The sequence below is a fragment of the Bubalus kerabau genome, chromosome 22, assembly GCF_029407905.1.
Source record: "Bubalus kerabau isolate K-KA32 ecotype Philippines breed swamp buffalo chromosome 22, PCC_UOA_SB_1v2, whole genome shotgun sequence".
NCBI lineage: Eukaryota > Metazoa > Chordata > Mammalia > Artiodactyla > Bovidae > Bubalus > Bubalus kerabau.
This window is the reverse complement of record NC_073645.1, coordinates 43974304-43995816: the sequence shown is the minus strand read 5'-3', so window position 1 is coordinate 43995816 and position 21513 is coordinate 43974304. Positions and strand designations below refer to the sequence as shown.

The window sequence follows — 21513 nt, the reverse complement described above, 5'->3', positions numbered from 1 at the left end:
GAGTGGTGATGCAGTTCACTGAGATGAACAGGGCTGAGTGAAGGAGGGCTGGGCAGTCCTTTTCAGAGCTGGGTGGTCCTGCATTTCAGTATCAGTGCATTCTTCCCTGGTTGAACTTTGAGAGTGAATTACTTTTAGGAATAATAGGATCTCTTCTAATTTAGCCTCATTATGTTAAGTCTGTTTGGATTTAGAGATACTTTTGTTGAAAAGATGAACTTTTAGAGTATCAGCCCTTCAGTGATTTAAATTAGAGCTTGCAAAATGCACAGACTGTTCCCTTAAAAAATAAACCTCTCCTTGGATTTCAAGCATCCATTGCTACTAAAAACAAAGAAAAAGAAATTAAAACCTTTGGGAAACAAACATAAAAACAAAACAGCTGTTCTCATACTTCAGAAATGTACTGAAATTTTGCTTAAGCTTCTCCAATGCAAGCGGTCATTCAGTTGAGCAAATAGGATAGAATTCTGTGCCCAGATTTATCCGGATACAAATTAAAACCATATCAAGCATAGGCATTGCTGACAACTTCTTTGTTCAATTAATCCTTGCCTGTGCCAACAAGTAGAGAAAAAGCAGTGAGGTAACATGTTTTCCCGCTCTTTAGTTTTAGCGAAAATAACGAGTCGCATCTGGACACAGGAAAGAGTAACATGTTATAGTTGAAAGTGTTTGCATATAAAGGGTCATAAAAACATTCTTACTGAAATTTGTTGGTTTTTGAGTTTTCTAAAATTTATTGTACTGTTTTTAACCTGATACACCCAGTCTTTGAGAACTCCAGGTGATAATGAATAATGACATGAAATTGTATTAAATAGATCTTTGTACTTTTATGCCATTTGAGTTTTTATACACTGCTGTGTCCACTAAAGTGCAAACCAGAACTTTGGTGCATTTGCTCAAAATAATACAGTTTTTTTGGTGTCTCTTTAGTAAAAATTGTCTTAAAGTGTTTCTAAAATTGTTTTTCTTGCAACACTTGGGTTTTTTTGATAGCTTAATGTCAGATTTGATCAAATATATTACCAAATTAAATAGTACTTTGAAATTGGAACTAGATTTAACTGTACTTTCATCTTTATTCTTTTGGCAGAGAAATTGCTTTTACTAGGCAACTTCATGAGAAAACACCTCAACTCAGCTATTACTATATGGGTTTCTACATTCATTCATGTCCCAAGATGAAATATAAGGTAAAGTTGATTTTCATATGTGTCTTCTGTAGATTCAAGTTACGAAAATTAGTGCTTTTGTAATTTTTCATCATGTTAGTTTAACATGATTGTATATTTTAATGTAAATCATGAATTATTTTTATGTGTCTTAAACTTTTCATAGAATCTAGCTTCTTCATTGCATAAAGCCGTGCCTGACCAACAGGCACTTAGTATTTGTTTAATATAGGTTAATCTGTAGTTCACTGAGGATGTAACAATCCCAGCTGTTCTAGGACTTCAGTAAGACCCTGCTTACTTGGGATAGCACAGTAATATCCATTAAAAGTCTACCTTCTTAAGGTACATCCTCAAGGGGGGGGTGTGTGTGTGTGTGTGTATACACACCTGTCTTTATCCATTCTTCTCTTGATGGGCACTGAGGTTGCTTCTGTGTCTTGGCTATTGCCAATAATATTGCAGTCAATGTAGGGGTGCATGTATCTACTTGAATTAGTACTTTTATTTGGAAAAATACTCAGAAGTGGAATTGCCAGATTTGTGTGATGGTTCTATTTTTAATTTTTTGAGAAAGTTCCATACTGTTTTCCATAGTGACTGTACCAGTTTGCATTTCCACCTATAGTGTATGAGGGTTCCCTTTTCTTTACATCCTGGTCAACACTTATTTGTTGTCTTTTTGATAACAGCCATTCTGACAGGTGTGAAGTGATATGTCATTGTGATTTTGATTTACACGTCTCCAGTGATCAGTGATGTTGAGCATCTTTTCATGTGCCTGTTGACCATTTGTATGTCTTCTTTAGAAAAATGTCTGTTCAGGTCCTCTGCCCATTTTTTAATTGAGCTGTTTGTTTTTTGATGTTAAGTTTTACGACTCTCTTTAATGAAACTCTTTGATGTTTTCTAAGTATTAGTAGCCCACTTTAAAAGCTCTGGAAAGTATAGAACATTATAAAGGAACAGCCATCCTGCCCACCATAATAACAGTAACCAAATACCTCTGCTCTACTCAGAGCACGGCTTTAAGCTCTGAAGATATGTAAAGATTTGAACATGAACCTTCATCTTAAAACTTGTAGTATAGATAAAGATTGCAGGTATTTTATGTAAAATCAGGTCAGTACAGTGCTCTGGTAAGTGGCCTAGGAGGCTGTAGGGTTTGCTGCATAAGGTATGGAATAGGGAAGGGTTTAATTAAAAGGGAAGAGAGACCCCTCCCCCCCCCGAAAAGAGAGTACGTATGACAGGGAAGCACATTTCATGGAGAAGGAGCATTTAAGTAAGAATTAATAGGTGACAGTGCCATATATATTCATATAAAAAAGGACGGGGAGGGCAGTCACCAGCCAGCCAGCCAGCCAGCCAGTCTCTTTTGTAGCTATAGCTGTTATGAGTGTTTTGGGGCCCTATCTGCTGTTAACAATGTACATAACAGTGTAAATATTATAAATGTTAATTAGTTTATGTATAAAGCATGTTAACAGTGTTTCAAGGAATAACCCAGAAGCAAAATAAGTTAATGAATTGGTAATTTTAGTTTGTTCTGTATAATGCTTTTAACATGGTAAGAGATGCAAATGTTAGGTTATTAGAAATAGTACCTAGTAATGCTTGCTAGCACTTCCCGGTGTTTTAATATTCTCTTCAGGCTAAAGTTCTTTGTAAATACAAGCATACCTCAGCGATACTGTGGGTTTAGTTCCAGACCACCGCAATAAAGTAAGTATTGCAATAAATCAAGTCACATGATTTTCTGATTTCCCAGTACACATAAAAGTTACACCATACTGTTAAGTGTGCAGTAGCAGTATATCTGAAAATACAGTGTATTTTTACATATACCTTAAGGTCTTTTACATATACCTTAATTAAAAAATACTTATTGCTGAAAATGCTAGCCATCATCTGAATCTTCATCAAGTCATGATCTTTTCACTGATAGAAGGTTTGAAATAGCAAAATGTGACACAGAGACACGAAGTGAGCAAATGCTGTTGGGAAAACAGTGCTGATGGACTTGCTTTTTGACTCAGGGTTTCCTCAAACTTCAATTATAAAAAGCACAATATCTGCAAAAAGCAGTAAAGCAAAGTGCAATAGAATGGTGTATGCTTGTATTACTAAACTTGATATTTCTTAATTATTAAACCATTTTTAATTACTCATACTAGTGAGTAAAACATATGAAGATATTGGGAGTATTTTAAGAATAACAAAAAGGAATCTCACCTTTGCTTTTCCACATCCCCAATATTAATATCTGTTGGAAATTTGGGAACAGTATTAAACCTGTAAAACTAGAGTGCAGCTCTGAGTGGAAAAGGCAGGTAATGGGAACACTCACTGTAACCATTCAAAAGCAAAGGTTTAAATTTTCCCAATATATTATATCATATTCACATTCACATATATATCCCAATATAATGTATACATAGTCACATGTATCTTGGGAAAGACAATTCTGAAAATTTGAAATATATTTAGTGACTTTGTAAATATTTGTGAGATAATATCATAATGATAAAATATTGAATATTAAGTTAATTTTGTAAAGCCAGTATTTTCTTGGCATGGTGGTTTGAACACTTTTGGGTCCTCAACATTAAAAACATGGTGTTTTAAATTTTTGTATTGTTTTAAGAAAATTGTTTTCATTACATCATGATTGAAAATAAGTCATTTTAAGTAACTGAAGAGTAAAAATATTTTCATTTCATTTAAGGATCTTTTATTATATTTTGAGCAGATCAGAACCCTCCATTTTGAGAGAATAACACAGATGGGAATTTTCAACCAGAAAATGTACTGTTTGAAATTGTAAGATGGGTATTGGTCCAAGCTTGAATATTTCTCATTTCAAGTTAAATGTGTAAAACTAAAGACCAGTAAAAGATAATTCGCAGAAAATGACTAGTTAAATGACTATTAAATGACTAAATGACTATTAAAATTTTTCTCACTTACAAGATTGAATTGAGGATAAATTTAGCATACTACTGTAATAGCTAAAATTATCTTCTTTCTTAGAGCATAACTAAGTGTTCAGGGATTAGTAGTGACATGTTTTTAGCCATATTGTAAAATATATGGTGGAAAATATACAGAAGTGGTTTTTACCTGATACTAAAGAAAGAAGGAATATATTTTAAAATAGGAGTATTTTTAATAACTAAGAAAAAGTAGTCTCTTAGGTACCTGGTATACACTAGACGCTGGAAATACAGCTGTTAATACAGTGTAGATGTGGGCTCTGGTCTAATGGAGGTTACATCTGAGGGGGCACATACTTGTAATGCAGGACATAAAGTGGCACCAAGCGACTATACCTAAAACTGGGACAATGTTTCATTTGAGTTTTCTGGTATAGATTTAGATGTATTAAGTTATAATCTTCACCATATAATGCATTTATAATGTAGGGCAAATTAAAGTATTTAATACGTTTGAAATACACCAAGAGCTGGTTTGACCTGTTCTCTTTTATTGAATAATGTGCTGTCCTGAAGACATGTTGAAGTGAAGAGCCTATCTTTATGTGTGGGAACGACCATCATTTGATGGATGGTTTCCAGAGCTTCTGTCATAGTTCCTCTTACCCTGCACTCTGTTTGTGCGTGTTGCTCCATCCATCAGGATTGATCCAGCCTTGTGACCTGCGCTGACTAATAGGATAGCACAGAAGTAACTGTCTGAGATTTCAGGCCCAAGCCTTAAGAAGGGGAAGACAGACAGCTTTTGCTTCCTTGGTCTTTGAAGCCAGTCATCATGTATAAGGTCCAAATAGCCTACTGGCATGAGAGGCCACTTGGGAAGCTTCAGGCCATCTTGAATGTTTCAGCTCCAGCCAGGCAACTAGCTGAATGCCAAACAACTAACTGAATGCAGCTGCCTGATTGAGCTGAACAGACAGGGGCAGAAGAACCATCTAGCTGAGCTGTAGCCAACTCACAGAATCATGAGGTATAATTAATTGTTGTTTTAAACCTCTTAAGTTTGGGGTGGTTTTCTTATTCAGCAGCAGATGGCTGAAATACGTGATGTAGGGTGGAAATGAGTAGATACAGTTGTAGATTTCCACGTAGATGAAAGTCATTCTGTGTTGAGCTGTGCAGACTCGTGTCCTGAGTTGAGCTGAACTGATCTGTGAAGTTGCTGACAGCTCAGTGTGAGAGAGTTTTGGCAAAGTTGCTAAATTCATACGTGTGGTCATACCTACAGATGTGCCCCCCACTTGGCTTACAAGAATTCATCTTCATACAGCATTTCATTTAATACCCAGACTTGGGCTTACAAGGCATTTGTTAACATGATGACACATTTTGAGTTTGCTTGTCTTGCTAATGTTGAGCATTGCAAGATAAAAATCACCACGTGGTCATTTTTGTAGTTACATAGATGACATGTGTGCCTATAGAGCCTCCTCTCAGAGCACTCATGGTTTGCTAGGTGATAGCAGTTCTATTCTTGTGCGTAAGATTCTCTAAAATGCATTGTTACTAAATTATTTTGGTTTTATTGTTCTCTCTTTGTATATATTTTAAATAAAGGTTGATTTATGTAAATAGTACCTGGTCATATAGGTTTTGTCTATGGCCATAGTCTTAAAAGAAGGCACAGAATAGTCACAGAGGAATTTAATGAGGGCTGGAAAATAGAAAAGAAAATTGTCTTGATTTGTTGTGTTGTCATTGTTCACTTTAACTGTTACCATAATTGTGACTGGTTTAATGGGAGTTGCTACTGTTTTGGCATAAATCAGTTCTGATCTGGAGACTCAGGACCTGGCTGTAATGAATGGAAGTTATATCTTCAACTTAGGAGAGTTTCTCCTTGGAGGAACTGTCCTGTGGAGTCAGGGTGGATGGGATGGTTTTCTGGCTTCTGTCCTCAGGAATGCTTGTCTTTGTCTGCTCCTCTCTCAGTTCCAGGGTGGTTGCTGGCCTTCCGACATCATAAGCCATCAGTGGTGTCTAGAATCAGAAGAGATGATATACTCTGCTGTGTCTTTTTTTTTTTTTAAATACAATTTTTAATTGTGATAAAATGTACATAACAGAATTTATCTTATTTTAAGTGCTCAGTTCAGAAGTATTAAGGATATTCGTGCTGTTTGTATAGCCATCACCAGCATCCATCTCTAGAACTCCTTTTACCTTGCAGAACTGAGACTCTGATCCCATTAAGCAATAGCTCCCCATTCCCCTAGCTGCATTATTACTAATAGCTCAGCATTCCTCTCTCCCCCAGACCCTGTAACCACCATTGTACTTTCTGAATTTGACTTCTCATGGGCAGAGTAGGCTGCAGTCCATGGGGTCGCTAAGAGTCGGACACAACTGAGCGACTTCACTTTCACTTTTCACTTTCATGCATTGGAGAAGGAAATAGCAACCCACTCCAGTGTTCTTGCCTGGAGAATCCCAGGGACGGGGGAGCCTGGTGGGCTGCCGTCTATGGGGTCGCACAGAGTCGGACACGACTGAAGCGACTTAGCAGCCGCAGGTACTTCATATAAGTGGAATCATACATTGTCTATCTTTTTGTGACTGACTTATTTCACTTAGCTTGTGCTTAAGGTTCATCCATGTTGTAGCAGGTGTCGGAATTTCATTCTAAGGCTGAATAATATTCCATTGTATGTATATGCCGCATTTTGTATATGCATGCATCCATTGATGGATACTTGGTGTGCTTCCACCCTTTGGATGTTATGACTAATGCTTCTGTGAACGTGGATGTACAAATATCTGTTCACAATTTCTTCTCCATGTTGTCCCTCAGACTGCAAACATAAGGCTATTCTGTGATCTGAAGTAGGTGTTTTTACTGAGCTCTTTATCCAGATTTGTGTGCAGGCCAATGTAAACAGTGATTCAGGCAGTCGGCTTTGGTATCATGACATGGCCAGACATCAGATAGTTGAAACATCAGAAGGAGTTCAGAAGTGTCAGAAAAGGAACAAAAGGCTAATTCATCAGTGATTAATCATTCCTAAACTCAGTGCCTCGGCTTGACTGTGGTCAAACTGCACTTCTGGAATTCTGTAGGAGTTTGCCTAAAAGAAGGTTATTATTGTTATAAAAGCACCTAAAATTAAAAAAAATTGGCATTTACAGAGCTGCATGTGCAGAATCCTGTACTGCTGAGATCCCCAAGCTCCCAAACTGTTCAAAGTTTCCTGACCAGACAAATTAACAAATGTTATTTTACTGCAGTCTTGAAACCCAGGGCGATGTATTTGAGTGGTTGTGGTAGTGACTTCGCTACTGCTGGCTTGAAAGAAATACAGATGATCTCATCAGTTACCCGTAGCACAGAACAAACCACTCGAATTTTTGATTCAGCATCTATTTTTCTTGATGTTAAAATAAGTGTCCAGTGAACTAGACGTGGTCAGAAAAAATGACCACAGAGTAACTGTAGTAAGGGATTTCTGATGGCTCCTCCAGGCAGTAGGAGGTAAAAGAATGACACGCTCATCATGTATTCTTGTTTTTAAAGTTGTCACACGTGGAATTTCACCACATTAGAGTCAAAAGCATGGTCATGTGTTCTAAGCTGCTCATTGCAGATGAGAAAATTAACGCTCAGTGTGATTCCTGCCCAGAATTTGCTTTAATTCACATTTTATAATTTTAGCAACTTGAAGGAGAGTTGTAAGAATTGAAATTCATATAAATGGCATCGTTTATCAGACTTACAATGAGGTATATATAACTTTTTATTTTGGAGAAACCTAAAATGCTTGCATATTAAGTAAAAGTAAACTTTAACTGGTGCTTCCCTGGTAGCACAGTTGGTGAAGAATCGGCCTGTAGTGCAGGAGACCTGGGTTCGATCTTTGGGTTGGAAAGATCCTCTGGAGAAGGAAATGGCAACCCTCTGCAGTATTCTTGCCTGGAAAACCCTATGGACAGAGGAGCCTGGCGGGCTACAGTCCATGGGGTTGCAGGAGTCAGACACGACTTAGTGACTAAACCACTAGAAAGTGAAAGCAGTGACAGACATTAACTGGGGAATAAGAACACGGTTGATCAAATCCTGATCGTCCCCATCCTTTTCCTCATGTCCGTTTCCACAGTGAAATGGAAAGGTTGGTACAGAACCTGATTCCTAAATCTTTGAAAAACCTGAATCATCTTTGGAGCTTTTAAAAAATCCTCAAGCTCAAGTTCTGCCCTAACCTACTTGTTTGCCATCTTCCTTTAGAGAGCCCTGTTCTCTGACTCCCCGTGCTGTTGTAGGTACCTTTGAACTGCCCTTCCTTCCCACCTGACCCTGCGTTTCTTGCATCTGAAAGGGATCTCACTCATCCCTCCTCCCTTTCCAGACCCGGCATGGGCACTTGCTCTTCAGGGAAGCCTTCTCTGTGCCTCCCACCTGGACCCACGCCCACTCCACCCGTGGAGAACCACCTCGGTCCTGTGACCTTGGTCCTGGCTCAGTGCTTCATCTGTGGCTCCCCTTGTGCTCTGCTGTTGCAGGCGTGCTCTCAGCCAGCGTTCATGGAAGGACTGCTCTGTATAAAGCATCACGCTGGATGCCAGGGCAAGAGGAAAGTGATCACACATGGTCCCTGCTTGTCAGTTCCTTGAGCAAACTGTGTCTTACCTGTCACTGTCCCCAGGGCCTACCAAATCCATTGGCAAAGAGAAGGTGCTCAGTGAGTTTACTGACACGCATGACATGTGGAAGGCAGGCACCCACCTGCACGGTTAAAATCAAGAAGTGGAGGAACTAAAGTGAGGGCTGGCTTTCTCTGCAGGCCATTCTCACAGAGACACTGAGCTTCAGGAAAATCTGAGTCCCATCTCAGAGTACAGTTTATACTTTCCATGAATTGCCTGTCTGTAGTTGTTTCTTTTCTAAGTCAGCTTGTCATCTAAGTGTGATGTGTATATGGAAAAGTGTACTGTTCTTAAGCGTACAACTTGACAGATGTTCACATGGTGACCACACTTGTGCAACCAGCACCAAGATCGACACAGAACATTCCAGTCCCCCACAAACCTCTTTCATGTCCCCCTTGATTGTTATCTCACTCCCAAAGGCAATTGCAAAAGACTAATCATGCCTGTTTTTACGCTTGACAGGAGTGGAATCACTTGGTGTATTTTAGTTTGTGATTGGCTTGTTTCACTCAGCAGTACATTTGTAAGATTTACCCACATTCTCGTGTGTACAGTGTGTGGTTGCTTTTCACGCCTTTATGCTCATTCTGTTGTGGTTGGACTGTTTCTAGGTTTTGGCTAATATATAACTGCAACTTTGAACATTTCTTACATGTCCGTTCATTAACATGTCTGCATTTCTCACACATATAGACTAGATTGAAGATTGTGGGAATATTCAGGTTTAGTTCATATTGCATAGCATGTTTTTAACAGATTATACTAATTTATACTCTCACCAGCAGCAGACCTTCTGATAGCTGTGGAGCAAGGATGGTGCTGTGGAGCAAGGATGGTGCATTGTGGGTTTAATTTGCATTGCTGTTGACTGGCGATGCTGAGCATCTTGTCATTTTTCTGTTGGCCATATGTAAAGCATCTGTTCGTGCCTTTTGCCCATTTATCTCCTGGAATGTCGATCTCCAGTACTTGTAGACATTCTTTATATATTCTGGGTATAATCCTTTGTTGCATAAATATTTTACAGATATCTTCTTCCACTCAATGCTTACCTTTTCTCTTTCTGATGAGCAGAAATTTCTAATTTTCATGTAGACTGGTTTATGTTATTGCTTTTGTGTCTTGTTCAGTGGAAATCTGCCCACCCTGTGGCCATGGAAATGGGTTTTTTTTTTTTTTTTTTGTATTTTCTTCTTTTACCTTTCACAATTCAGTAATCTGTCTGAAATTGATTTTTGTGTATGGTTGGGTCAGAGGTCAGGACTGAATTTTTTTTCCAACTGTATAATTACTTTTAGTTTCTTAAGGGTACTGTCCAGCACATACATTAGTTTAATAAACATGTCAGTTATTTCCATCACTATATTTGTGCTATGGTAAAGTATCCTAGCTTTACCTTTTCACACTTAGCATTGATTCCATTAAATAACCAAATTCCTCACTTAGAATTATATTGGTCGGTCCTACAGGGAATACTTGACTTAAGTATGAATGATGTGCAGATAAGTCACTTCCACTTGTACATTTCTTCCAAATAACTTTTGAAAATAAAAGCTGTGGAGAATCTCTTTAAACAGGATGATACATTGTATGCAAATTCAGTTCAAATGATTAAAACACAATGAAAAGCTCTTTATTAATAGTTGTAATACCAAACATCATTTGGCAGTCACATTCCATTTTATCATTTGCCTTTATTATTGTTTATGGTATGTATATGTGTATATATATGTGTGATCATACAAAAGTTTTAAATTTTTATATAGCCTGATTTAATAATCCTTTTTCTCTATGTCTTCTGGCTTCAGTAACATGCTCTAAAAAGACCTTTTCCTCCCCCATGTATTAAAACTGTTATATCCTCCTCTTCTTTTTGCTTTGCAAGAGTCATCTTAGGTTTGTTTCCACTCTGAAATGCTGCCCGACTCTCCTACATACAAGTATGTGTTTTCATTGCAACTTGCAGTGTTGATACCTGACATGCACTGCGCTGTGTTACGCTGTTGTTGCTGTTCAGTCACTCAGTTGTGTCCAGCTCTGCGACCCCGTGGACTGTAGCGCTCCAGGCTTCCCTGGCCTTCGCTCTCTCCGGAGTTTGCTCAGAGACATGTCCATTGAGTCAATGATGCCATCTAACTTTCTGTGTTACAACTGCTTGTTTTCCTGTCTCTCTTGGCTCTAAGCTTCTTGAAAGATGGAGTTTGAGCTCATTTATTACTTACTGTAGCAGCAACCCCTGATTTATAGTAAATGTTCAGTATATCTTTAAATGGCTGGATGGAGATAAAAGAATATTGAATAATTTGATTATGGGTTAGAAGGAAAGTACATATCTACGCCAAATAAAGTGGCCCCATTTGGGATTTCTACAGAATAGATCTTTTTATAACTTTGGCAAGGTTAGTGAAATGTAAGTTTATTAAAATGTTTACTTTTAGAATAATGAGAAAGTTACTTTGAATTTTCAGGTGATCAGTGAAGGTACTCTTGAATTTGCTTTTTTCTTTAAATTGACAAAGCATTGCAAATTATTTAAAACATCTGTAATTCTGCAGTGATAGTGCTGTATAATATGTGGTTTATATTTGAGTTAAAAGTTTATTTTAAAATTGATTTAGAAATTTATCTACTTGAATAAAGTTAATAATTTGTAAAACCCTTCAAATAACAGAATACAGTATAAAGAATTTTTTATAGGAAGTATAATTATAGATTTTGATAGTTATATAAGTATATAACCTAAATACTATTTTAATAACATTAATTTGTTTCATGACCTAGCTTTGACTGAGTTCCTATTTCCGCTTATCCTAAAATAGTGGTTCTCTATCAGGGGCGATTTGTGCCCCTGTCCCCACCTCATCTCATTTCTGAAAACTTTGATTGTCCCAATTGAGCCAGTGGGGGAGAGGTATGTATGCTACTGGTATTTTGAGCCAGAGAATTCTTTTTTGATGTGGACTGTGTATTGTAAGGCTAGGATGCCTCTAAACATTCTACAGTGTACAGTCTCCAGCAAAAAAGAATTCTGTGCTCAAAATATCAGTAGTGCTAAGGCTTGAGAAATCCTGTTTTCAGGGGTTACCTACTTGCCATTGAAGTCTGTAGGGCTTTACAGTTGCTGAGTTACTGCAGGTAATTTGACTACTGCTGTCAAAAAGGAACTGCCAGAAAGATTAATTGTGGGTTCACCATAACAGTCTTGAAATAAACTATCCTGTATGACACACCAGAGAGAAGTTTCTCGTGTCTAATTCATGACCCTGTGCAGCCATAAGCTTATTGATGACCCCAGGACTGTCTTAAATTTTCTTTGGGGGCTTATGTGTGGCCTTTATGTCAGCTTAAAGGTAATTTAATGTTTCTGTACAATGCGATTTATCTCTAGCAAATCTTGAGGTCTCTTACAAGGAGCAACAGAAACAAGTAAGATTAAAATTTCCAAAATGCATCACTTTGCTGTTTTAGTTCTGATGTGCGTGGTAAGGTCTGTCTTAAGTGTTTATAAATTGTTTTGTTTTTCTTGCTTTGTAGAAAAAGAGAGAAACTTGGCATCTTCATAATAGCCAAGTGAATTGCTGTCCCTGGCAGCTAAATTCAGTTCATCTTTTTTAGTACAAAGAGCATAGTGTTGGCTTATACATTTTTGGATGGGCAGTTATAGTCCTTTTCAGCTTTAGTGGCACAGGGCTGTTTGGCGCATCCCTTGCTCCTGGACTGCACCCTGGTGTGGTTGGAACTAAGCTGTTACAGAGAGGCACATGCACAGAAGTGTTTGTTGTTTTTCTTGCCTAGTATGCTACCTTGGTGTTGATGCGAGAATAAAACCAGTCCTCAGCCTTCCTTCCCCCATGCCTCCAGGACTCCCTAGCACGGCTCAGGTCTTCTTTCCTTATTAGATTTATACATCTTCTCCTGGGTCTCATATCTTCCTTCTGAAGAAAATAAGGCAACTGTAAGATTTTTACACTTGACCCTTTTCTTTCAGAAGCCTTCTTGTCTGAATAAGTGGCAGTAGCTAAAGGGAAGCAGCCTTGAGGAGTGTAATTATCTTAGATAGACAGCAGTGAGGTGACAGTGACAGCGGTAAGAGGCAGAGGAAGCCCAGTGTCCACTGCTGGAGGGCCTTCCCAGCAGTCACCCACTGTCTTGGAATTATTTGAGGATGGTTTATGTTGTGTGAGAACTGTTTTGCTAGGAAATCCATGGTCTCTCCCACAGTTCTCTTAGATCCACCTTTCTTTGCTTGGTCTTCAGGGGTTCCCTTTTCTTCCTGTTTCTTCACCGTCTGCCTGTAGACATACCTTTGCCCCCATTTTTCTATTATGTTTGTCCTATGCAGAGAAATCCACTGCACTCAAATGTCTGCCATGCCCATACCTCTCTTCTGATGGAAATTCTCTTCCTATAGTGTCTGCCCAAGGAAATGGAGTCTTTGAGTTTAGGTTACAATGCTTAGCTCCATGTAACTCTGTTAATTGAACTAAGCATGGGTGCTTAGTCATTCAGTTGTGTCTGACTATTTGCGATCCCATGGACTGTAGCCCACCAGGCTCCTTTCCATGGGGATGCTCCAGGCAAGAATACTGGAGTGGGTAGCCATTTCCACTCCAGTGGGTTAAGCATGAGTGCCTAACCCAAAGGTGGTCAGTCTAGGGTAAAGTGGTAGTAATATTATGTAAGATATGTATTTTGTAATATTAAAGCTTTGCCTACTGAATAGTGGATGACTAAACCATTCAGATCTGCTCTTTTAAGGAAGTTTGAATTAAGACAGTAGGAAGGATCAATAGTTAGTGGGAGTAGACGTAGAGAATAGTAACATAGAGAACAGTAACAAAGGCTCAGAGTTAGATTAGGGCTTTGTAAGCACAGGTCTGTAAAGTTTGAATTATAGGCAGACCTTTTACACATGCACATTTATCTTGAGAATAGAGTTCATGGATTTCTTTCATCTGGTTTTCAAAGGGGCCTGTGAATCAAAAGATAGCAAGATGAGAGAAGAGAGAGGAGGTGGGGAGAATAGAAGCTGAGACAGAGAATGGCAGATGAAAACACAGATTGGGGTTTCCTGCTGCCGAAGGCACGTGGATGGCCTTTTGTTAGACCTACTTGCCAAATCTTGAATTACAATCTGTTATCCACAAGGCCTTCATCTAGCCTAGGTTTCCTTCTCTCCCTGGATAGCCTGGAATTCTCTGGAGCCTGACCCTAGGTGGGTAACATTTCTGCCTTCATTCTCTTATGTTACTCCCTGAAATGCTCTGTTTCCCTCTACCATTAGTACTAGCCACTTAGTGGATCACTTGAGTGAATTCCTTTGTTTCTTTAACCTAAAGAACCAAACGAATAAGCTTGTCTGTCAACAGCATGGATGTGTTAGAAAAGGCAGCAGTTGTGCCAGTGCCCTAGGTATCCCCATTGTTAATAATGAGCAGGACCTTTGTAGGCATGTTCACGTAAGTGAACCACTCACCCATCCAAGGTTGAGATGGAGAATAAGGGGAGAAAGAGCTGGTCAAGTATTCTGTATAAACAGCACTCAATAAAATTCCGTAAGGAGTTTTTACTCTATCCAGCCAGTGAAACATTTTATCTTCTGTTTCCAAGACCTTGTCCTTAGGGATGTGATAGAGGGTTCAAAGAGTGGTTGATTAACCATGTTTGTGTCTGGGCTTGATGTTGTTATTTAGTGAGATAAATGCTACACAGAAAACATTGACTCAAAAATTAATGTGAACAGATGGAAGAGAATATTATGTTATCTGAAGTTTTAATGTATTGAAACAGATTGCTGGAGTTGAGAATTTTCTTCCCTGAGAATTCTGAGAAACAGTGATGGCAGACGTCTTTGTGGTCATGAAAGAGATACATGGCTTTCATACCTTAGAGACACAGAGAGGGTCATCTCAGGTCTTTTGGCCTAAATCTATGAAAACTGAGACCAAGATGGCGGTGATAATGAGTTTATAGTTTTTCCTAGGAAATGTAATAGTTGCTTTTGTAACTTGGAACTACCCAAGTTTAACGTGTGTTTAATTTTTACAGAGTTTTGCTGCTTTTTATCGCGTATTTGGCTAGACAAAGTTTTGAACTTGTTTTTCAAACCAGATTATGATAAAGGATTGAAGGGAAGGGGTATCAGACAGAAAATGTGTGTTTTCTTTTTTCACTAATTCCCCAATAAAGCTTTTAATTCTTTTCATTAATAATTCTATTACAGGACAAATAGTTCAAGCAGTAAAAATCAGAAATGTATAACTCATTTAAACTAACTAGCTGCGTTTCTTTGAATTTCAAGGTGAGAAAAGTTTTGAGTGCTACTCGGCCACCTTGATGGGTCAGAAATGATAAATACTCAGAAGCAGACTTAGGAAAATAAGAATTTTTTTTTTTTTTTAATAAGATCCATTTCTGGAACTTCCCTGGCAGTTCAATGGGTAAGACTTCGTCTTCAAAAGTAGGGGGTGTGGGTTCAGTCCCTGGTGGGAGCTAAGATCCCACATGCCTTGTGGCTAAAAAAGTAGAACATAAACAACAGAGGCAATCTTATAACAAGTTCAGTAAAGACTTTAAAAATGGTCCCTGTTTAAAAAAAGGCAACTTTAAAAAGTTTGTTTCTTCTCTCTTGTTATCATTTATTGGTTTTTTGGGGATTTTTTTGTTTGTTTACTTTTTAATTCTCTTTCCATCAGTTTTCGATGAACCGTGGAAAAATCAGAGTGCCCTAGGACTGTTTGTTTGTATGCCTCTGGTTTTATCATGGAGTTACAGACTGTAGTCACCTATCCTAGTAAGAATTTAGAGTAAGGCTCCTAGAGGGGAAATTTCTGTCCTGTCCATGTTTAAGGTCTCATATTCCAGTAGAGCACCTTGTAGTTGCATTGCTCCTGGCTCTTAAGGAAAACATCATGAAAATGGTAAAAATATTCTCTTACTTTTGGATACTGAATCTTAGAAGAAGAATCTAGAGAGATAAGTATTCTTATTGTTTTCGTTCAGATTAAACCTAATAAACTAATTCCCAGAGGCTTTGCTAAATTCTTTGTTGGAGTCAGCTTAGTAGGATTGGTGAGTGAATCTTAGATGAGAGTCTGGCAAATAGTTCTACTTGTGTTCTGAGCATGGGGAGTGATAGTTTTGTTAACCCAGGGCTCTGCTTTGGAAACCCTGCCATTTCCAGACATGGCCTGAGGCCCTCAATTAGTATTCTAAGTGAGACGTTAAAAGCAGAGGGCTCAGTTCTGTTATTGTATTATAGTTATTGGTCCAGTGGTAGACTTTCTTTTTATTTATTTAACCATTTTTGGGAAATATTTTTGAGCTTTCAGAAAAGTTGTAAGAATAAGAATGATACAAAGAGAAAGTATATACCCTTCACTCAGATTTACCTCCTTGTCTCCCCTACACCCTTGTACATACATAGATACGTGTGTGTGTTTATACATGTACACACACATTTTTTAAAGCTGTTTGAAGGTAAATTGGTTATGCTGTGTGATTCTTTACTTTGCTTATTATATGCCAGGTACATTTTATAAATAAGTGTTCTGTAATTGTTAGCTCAGATAATACAATTCTAGACATAGGTGTTATTTTTTTCCCCATTTATGGATAAGACTGTAACTAACCTACAACTAGTTACTGTTAGAGGATTTGCCTTCAGCTAGATTGAGGCTAAAACTGTGTTGTATTGCTTCTCTTGGAGGATGTTTCCAGTGTGAAGACTTTCATGTAGGTTTTAAAAGCACTCTTGATCTCACAGGCCGTTTAAGTACAGATTTCATCTATTCTAAAATATGCATTTTCTTTTCTCTTTTTCACCTTAGAAAAACCTGGATGTGTATCTTACAATGGATAATGATGTTGTTGACATTATAAATGTGTGTGTGCACACTTGGTTGTTACTTTTGGGGTATGCGTCTTGACACTGAGTCAGAGGTAGCTTCTGTGTGTGTGGGTATATGTGTTTTCTGTTTCCCACTTGAAAGGGAAAATGATATTCTAGGTTACCAGCTCCAAGGCGTGGAGGAGCTATTGTATTTTATTTAATATTGTAGACTTGCTTAAAGATCAGACATGCTGAGTCTTTACAAGTAAAATGTATAAATATTTCTGAAAGGCAACTGAAACCTCCAGAGCTGTTTGGATTTGTATCACTTGTGGTGTGAGAATTATTAGAATTGATTGGGTGGAATAATTTGTGCAGTTGCAGAATTACCTTGCTTTGAGATGACTATTTTCTTCTTTCTGTTCTGCCCTTTCCCTATTCTATTCCTTTTTTTCCCCCCATTTTTAAAATTATACTTCTTGTAGAAGAGGAAATAAATAAGGGGAATATTAAAAATAAAAATTGCCTACAACTCTGTCACCCAGGACTAATCACTGTTGACATTTTGCTGTATTTTGTAAATATACATGCATTTCTTTCTTCCTCACAGTTGTTATGATGTATGCAGTACTCTTTTCTACCTTCTTATACTTGTTCATGAGTATTTTCCTATTGTTCTTAAGTGTTCATATCCCTTGGATTTTAAGTGGCTTTAAATGTTCTAATAATGTGCCATAATTTTTCGAGCTCTTACTGTATGTTTAAGTTCTTTTAATTCTTTTTATAAATATAACAAAGAATAAATATAAATATTTAATATTGAGTTTATAAATATAAACTCAACATCTTTTTGTATATTTCTTTTTGAGACATTGTCACAAAATTTGTTCTTTTGAGCATTCATGCTGTACATAAGGAATTCACCCATTTCGTGTGTCTCTTCATTTGGGACATTTTCTTCCAGGAAGAGTAGTGAAGTGACGTGAAATGAAGTGAAAGTTGCTCAGTTGTGTCCGACTCTTTGCCACCCAACTCTTTGCGACCCCATGGACTGTATCCCGCCAGAATCCTCTGTCCATGGAATTCTCCAGGCAAGAATACTGGAGTGGGTAGCCATTCCCTTCTCCAGGGGATCTTCCCAGCCTGGGGATTGAACCTGGGTCTCCTGCATTGCAGGCAGATTCTATACTGTCTGAGCTGTTAGGGAAGGATGAGTAGAGGGACATCATATACTAGAAGCTACTGAAAATTAGATCAGGAAACACATGCAGGAATATAACAGGAAACATCTTGTTTTAGGAAAAACAACCCAGTTGATTTTCCTTTTTTCTTTATCGCCTAAAATGTTACACTAACAAGTCTCTTGGCTGCCTTTAGTTCTTATAAACTGATGAAATATAAGTTTATTTCTGTTTGTACAGTGTTTTAGATTTATTTAGGTACTGATAGATGTATCCTGCCTTTTAGGAGTCAGCAGTACTGTTCTCTGGTGGCGGTTTTAATTTTAAGCTGAAGTACTAAAAGGTTGCTTCTGTTCTTTTAGTACTTCCCAGCCTTAGTTTGCGAGTTCTCAAGAGGATTATAAGGAAAGTGGAATAACTCAGTGATGTCAGTCCCCTTTGTAATAAGGGAAATAAAAGTTCTCTTTTTAATTTTATTTCTCTTAAGAGGACAGTTTAACAGGAAAAAATGAGGGATACTGCAAACAATATAAAGATAGATAGTTGTCTTTTGCCATTTTTGTTCTTTTTTGTTTTTCCCCCTTCTTTAGCTTTATTTTTTTAGGCCATATACAGTGCAACAGTGGCTCTGTCCTGACTTTATTCCACTTTTTTAACACCTAAGTAGGGTCACCTAATCTTTCTGTAGATAAACCTTTTCAACTTTCACCTTCAGCTCCCAAAGCAGAAGAATCCTGGAACTGTGCTGTGGTGGGTCAGCATTGTATCCAGGTTTAATTGCTGGGACTGTCTTTTGTGCCTCTCTGTGCAGTGCCTTGAATCTGATCCATTTGTGTTCAGTTTATCTGTTGATGCCCTTCCATTCCTTCCATAAAACTCATCCAGTGCCATGGCAGTCTGAATGCTTATGGCTGGTAAGCTTCAATTTAATATATGCATGAATATATGCATGCATATCTGTTTTTGTCAGTTTTTTATGCCTATTTTACTAGTTATGGTAATGATGCAGTTTATTTCAAAGTAAACTGGTGCAAGATGCTTTAGTTATTTGCATTAAGCTTAATTTGAATGATGTAGATAGACTCAAAGCTGAGTCATAAAAAATTGCTGCTGCATTTGTTGTGGATGAGATAAATAAAAGCACTTAGGGTTTAAAAAAAAAAAAAGCCCGTAATAATCTGGAAAGATTCTACACTTTGCTAAGAATAAGTGCTCAGTGCACTTTAAAGACTAGTAACCGAAAGTCCCAGTGATGCATCCTCAGAGAAGAGGCTTGGTCCTAAATCTGAGAATGGCTAATGAATGTACAGTTACTTATTTTAGCTGTTAAAGGTATGTATGTTTGTACACATATATAGTGTAATGGGCATTTTTAATTGATGCACCACTACTAATCCTCTTTACTTTGGATAAGATCCCTTTTGCTATTAAGTATTCTGTAATATTCAGAAAACTCAACATTCAGAAAACGAAGATCATGGCATCCAGTCCCACCACTTCATGGGAAATAGATGGGAAAACAGTGGAAACAGTGTCAGACTTTATTTTTCTGGGCTCCAAAATCACTACAGATGGTGACTGCAGCCATGAAATTAAAAGACGCTTACTCCTTGGAAGGAAAGTTATGACCACCCTAGATAGCATATTGAAAAGCAGAGACATTACTTTGCCAACAAAGGTTCGTCTAGTCAAGGCTATGGTTTTTCCAGTGGTCATGTATGGATGTGAGAGTTGGACTGTGAAGAAAGCTGAGCACTGAAGAATTGATACTTTTGAACTGTGCTGTTGGAGAAGACTCTGGAGAGTCCCTTCAACTGCAAGGAGATCCAACCAGTCCATTCTGAAGGAGGTCAGCCCTGGGATTTCTTTGGAAGGAATGATGCTAAAGCTGAAACTCCAGTACTTTGGCTACCTCATGCAAAGAGTTGACTCATTGGAAAGGACTCTGATGCTGGGAGGGATTGGGGGCGGGAGGAGAAGGGGATGACAGAGGATGAGATGGCTGGATGGCATCACTGACTCGATGGCCATGAGTCTGAGTGAACTCCTGGAGTTGGTGATGGACAGGGAGGCCTGGCGTGCTGCAATTCATGGAGTCGCAAAGAGTTGGACACGACTGAGCGACTGATCTGATCTGATTCTATAATATTTATAGACTTTTTTATCTGTATAAATATATCTTTGCTGGAAGATACTCAAATTGTGACTAAGTAGATCTAACAAATAAATATTGCTATATAGCTACATACAAGCCTTCAGTCTTGGTGTATTAGTAGAATTTGAGAGTCACTGAGTGTGGTTTTCTGCTTACCTCTCCATAGTTGCCACTCAAGTGTTACATCAAAGCCTTATTAAATTTGCCTCACTCTTTCAGTCCTCCTAGACCCTGGAATTTTGCTCTTGAACCTTAATCTGTGTTAGTGTCTGTTACTGAAGGCAGGTTCTATGGTTACCTGCCTCCTTGCTCTTTTTAGTTCTCTGGCACCTTCTCTGAATGACTTGCTCAGGTTCATCTCTGTAGGTTCCATCTCTGGCCAGCCATAATCTGGACTCTGTCACAAATCAAACTCTGGTTCTGATGATGGCTTTTCAAAAACCAATGTTCTACATGTTCAGTTTTTGAAACATGAATGTCTTACATCTTTCTTAACATCCTTCAATTCATAATAATAGGACTTTTTTTTTTTGAAAGAAACGTTTTTATGCCTCAGTAGCATATTATACATGTTGAAAAATGAACCAAAGGGTGGAGCCCCTATGGAAATCACAAGGTAAACACACCCATGATCCTTATTGTCTACTGGAAATTGAAATTTCTCTGCCTGGCAGTCATTCTGTACAGGACTAAGCTGTAAATCTTGTAGGTTTACAGGCCATGTGGTCTGCCGTCGTAGTGAAAGCAGCCGTGGAAGATATTTCAACAGATGGGCATGGCTGGGCTCCAGTGAAACTTTAGTTATGGACTCTGAGATTTAAATGTCATATAATTTTCACATGTCATAAGCTATTACTCTCCTTTTGATTTATTTGAAACCATTAAAAAAATGTAAAAACCGTTCTTAGGTCGTGGGCTGGTTGTGGAAAAGCAGCAGACCAGATCCGGCACATTGCTGTAGTTTGCTGACTTCTACTCTGCAGATGCCATTAACCTTCAGCTCACTCCCTGCGGAAACAGCCTGTATTCCTCTAAGGTGGCATCACCATCATCATCATCATCATATAGCACATTAGAGCCATTCTTCTCCAATGAGGAAACCCAACTATCAGAACAACTCGCTGTGTGAAGTTCAGTGATTAAATGGCCCTGTGTCTCTAGAATACACCTACTGACTTGGGATACAAATTTTAAAATGAATTTTTATCTACATAAATTGAAACGTATATAACTCTATGAGGTAATAAACCAAGACTTACTTCATAGTGGTTTACAGACTAAACGTAATGGTGATGGTTTGATTACCTTTACTTTTCCTTTCTTTTTTTTTAATTTAGGACAATTTAAAAATTGTTTAAAGTTTAAATGAGTATAGTTTGTCAGGCATGAAATAACTCTGAGTGCTTTATAGTATTGTTCAGTTCAGTTCAGTTCAGTCGCTCAGTCGTGTCCATCTCTTTGCGACTCCATGAATCGCAGCACGCCAGGCCTCCCTGTCCATCACCAACTCCCAGAGTTCACCCAGGCTCAC

General features: G+C 38.2%; 1 protein-coding gene across 16 annotated transcripts in view; it reads left to right on the top strand.

Annotated features, from left to right (window-relative positions):
- The window catches only part of ATE1 (arginyltransferase 1), a 163872-nt gene that overhangs the window by 82409 nt on the left and 59950 nt on the right, over window positions 1-21513 (top strand). For 15 of the 16 annotated variants that reach the window (XM_055559998.1, XM_055560008.1, XM_055560007.1 and 12 more), the window contains one exon: window positions 1100-1199. In XM_055559998.1, coding sequence (XP_055415973.1) covers window positions 1100-1199 — 100 coding nt within the window. Of the gene's footprint in view, window positions 1-1099; window positions 1200-20890; window positions 21238-21513 lie in introns of those variants that run through there. The other variant, XM_055560006.1, reaches the window with a different exon arrangement.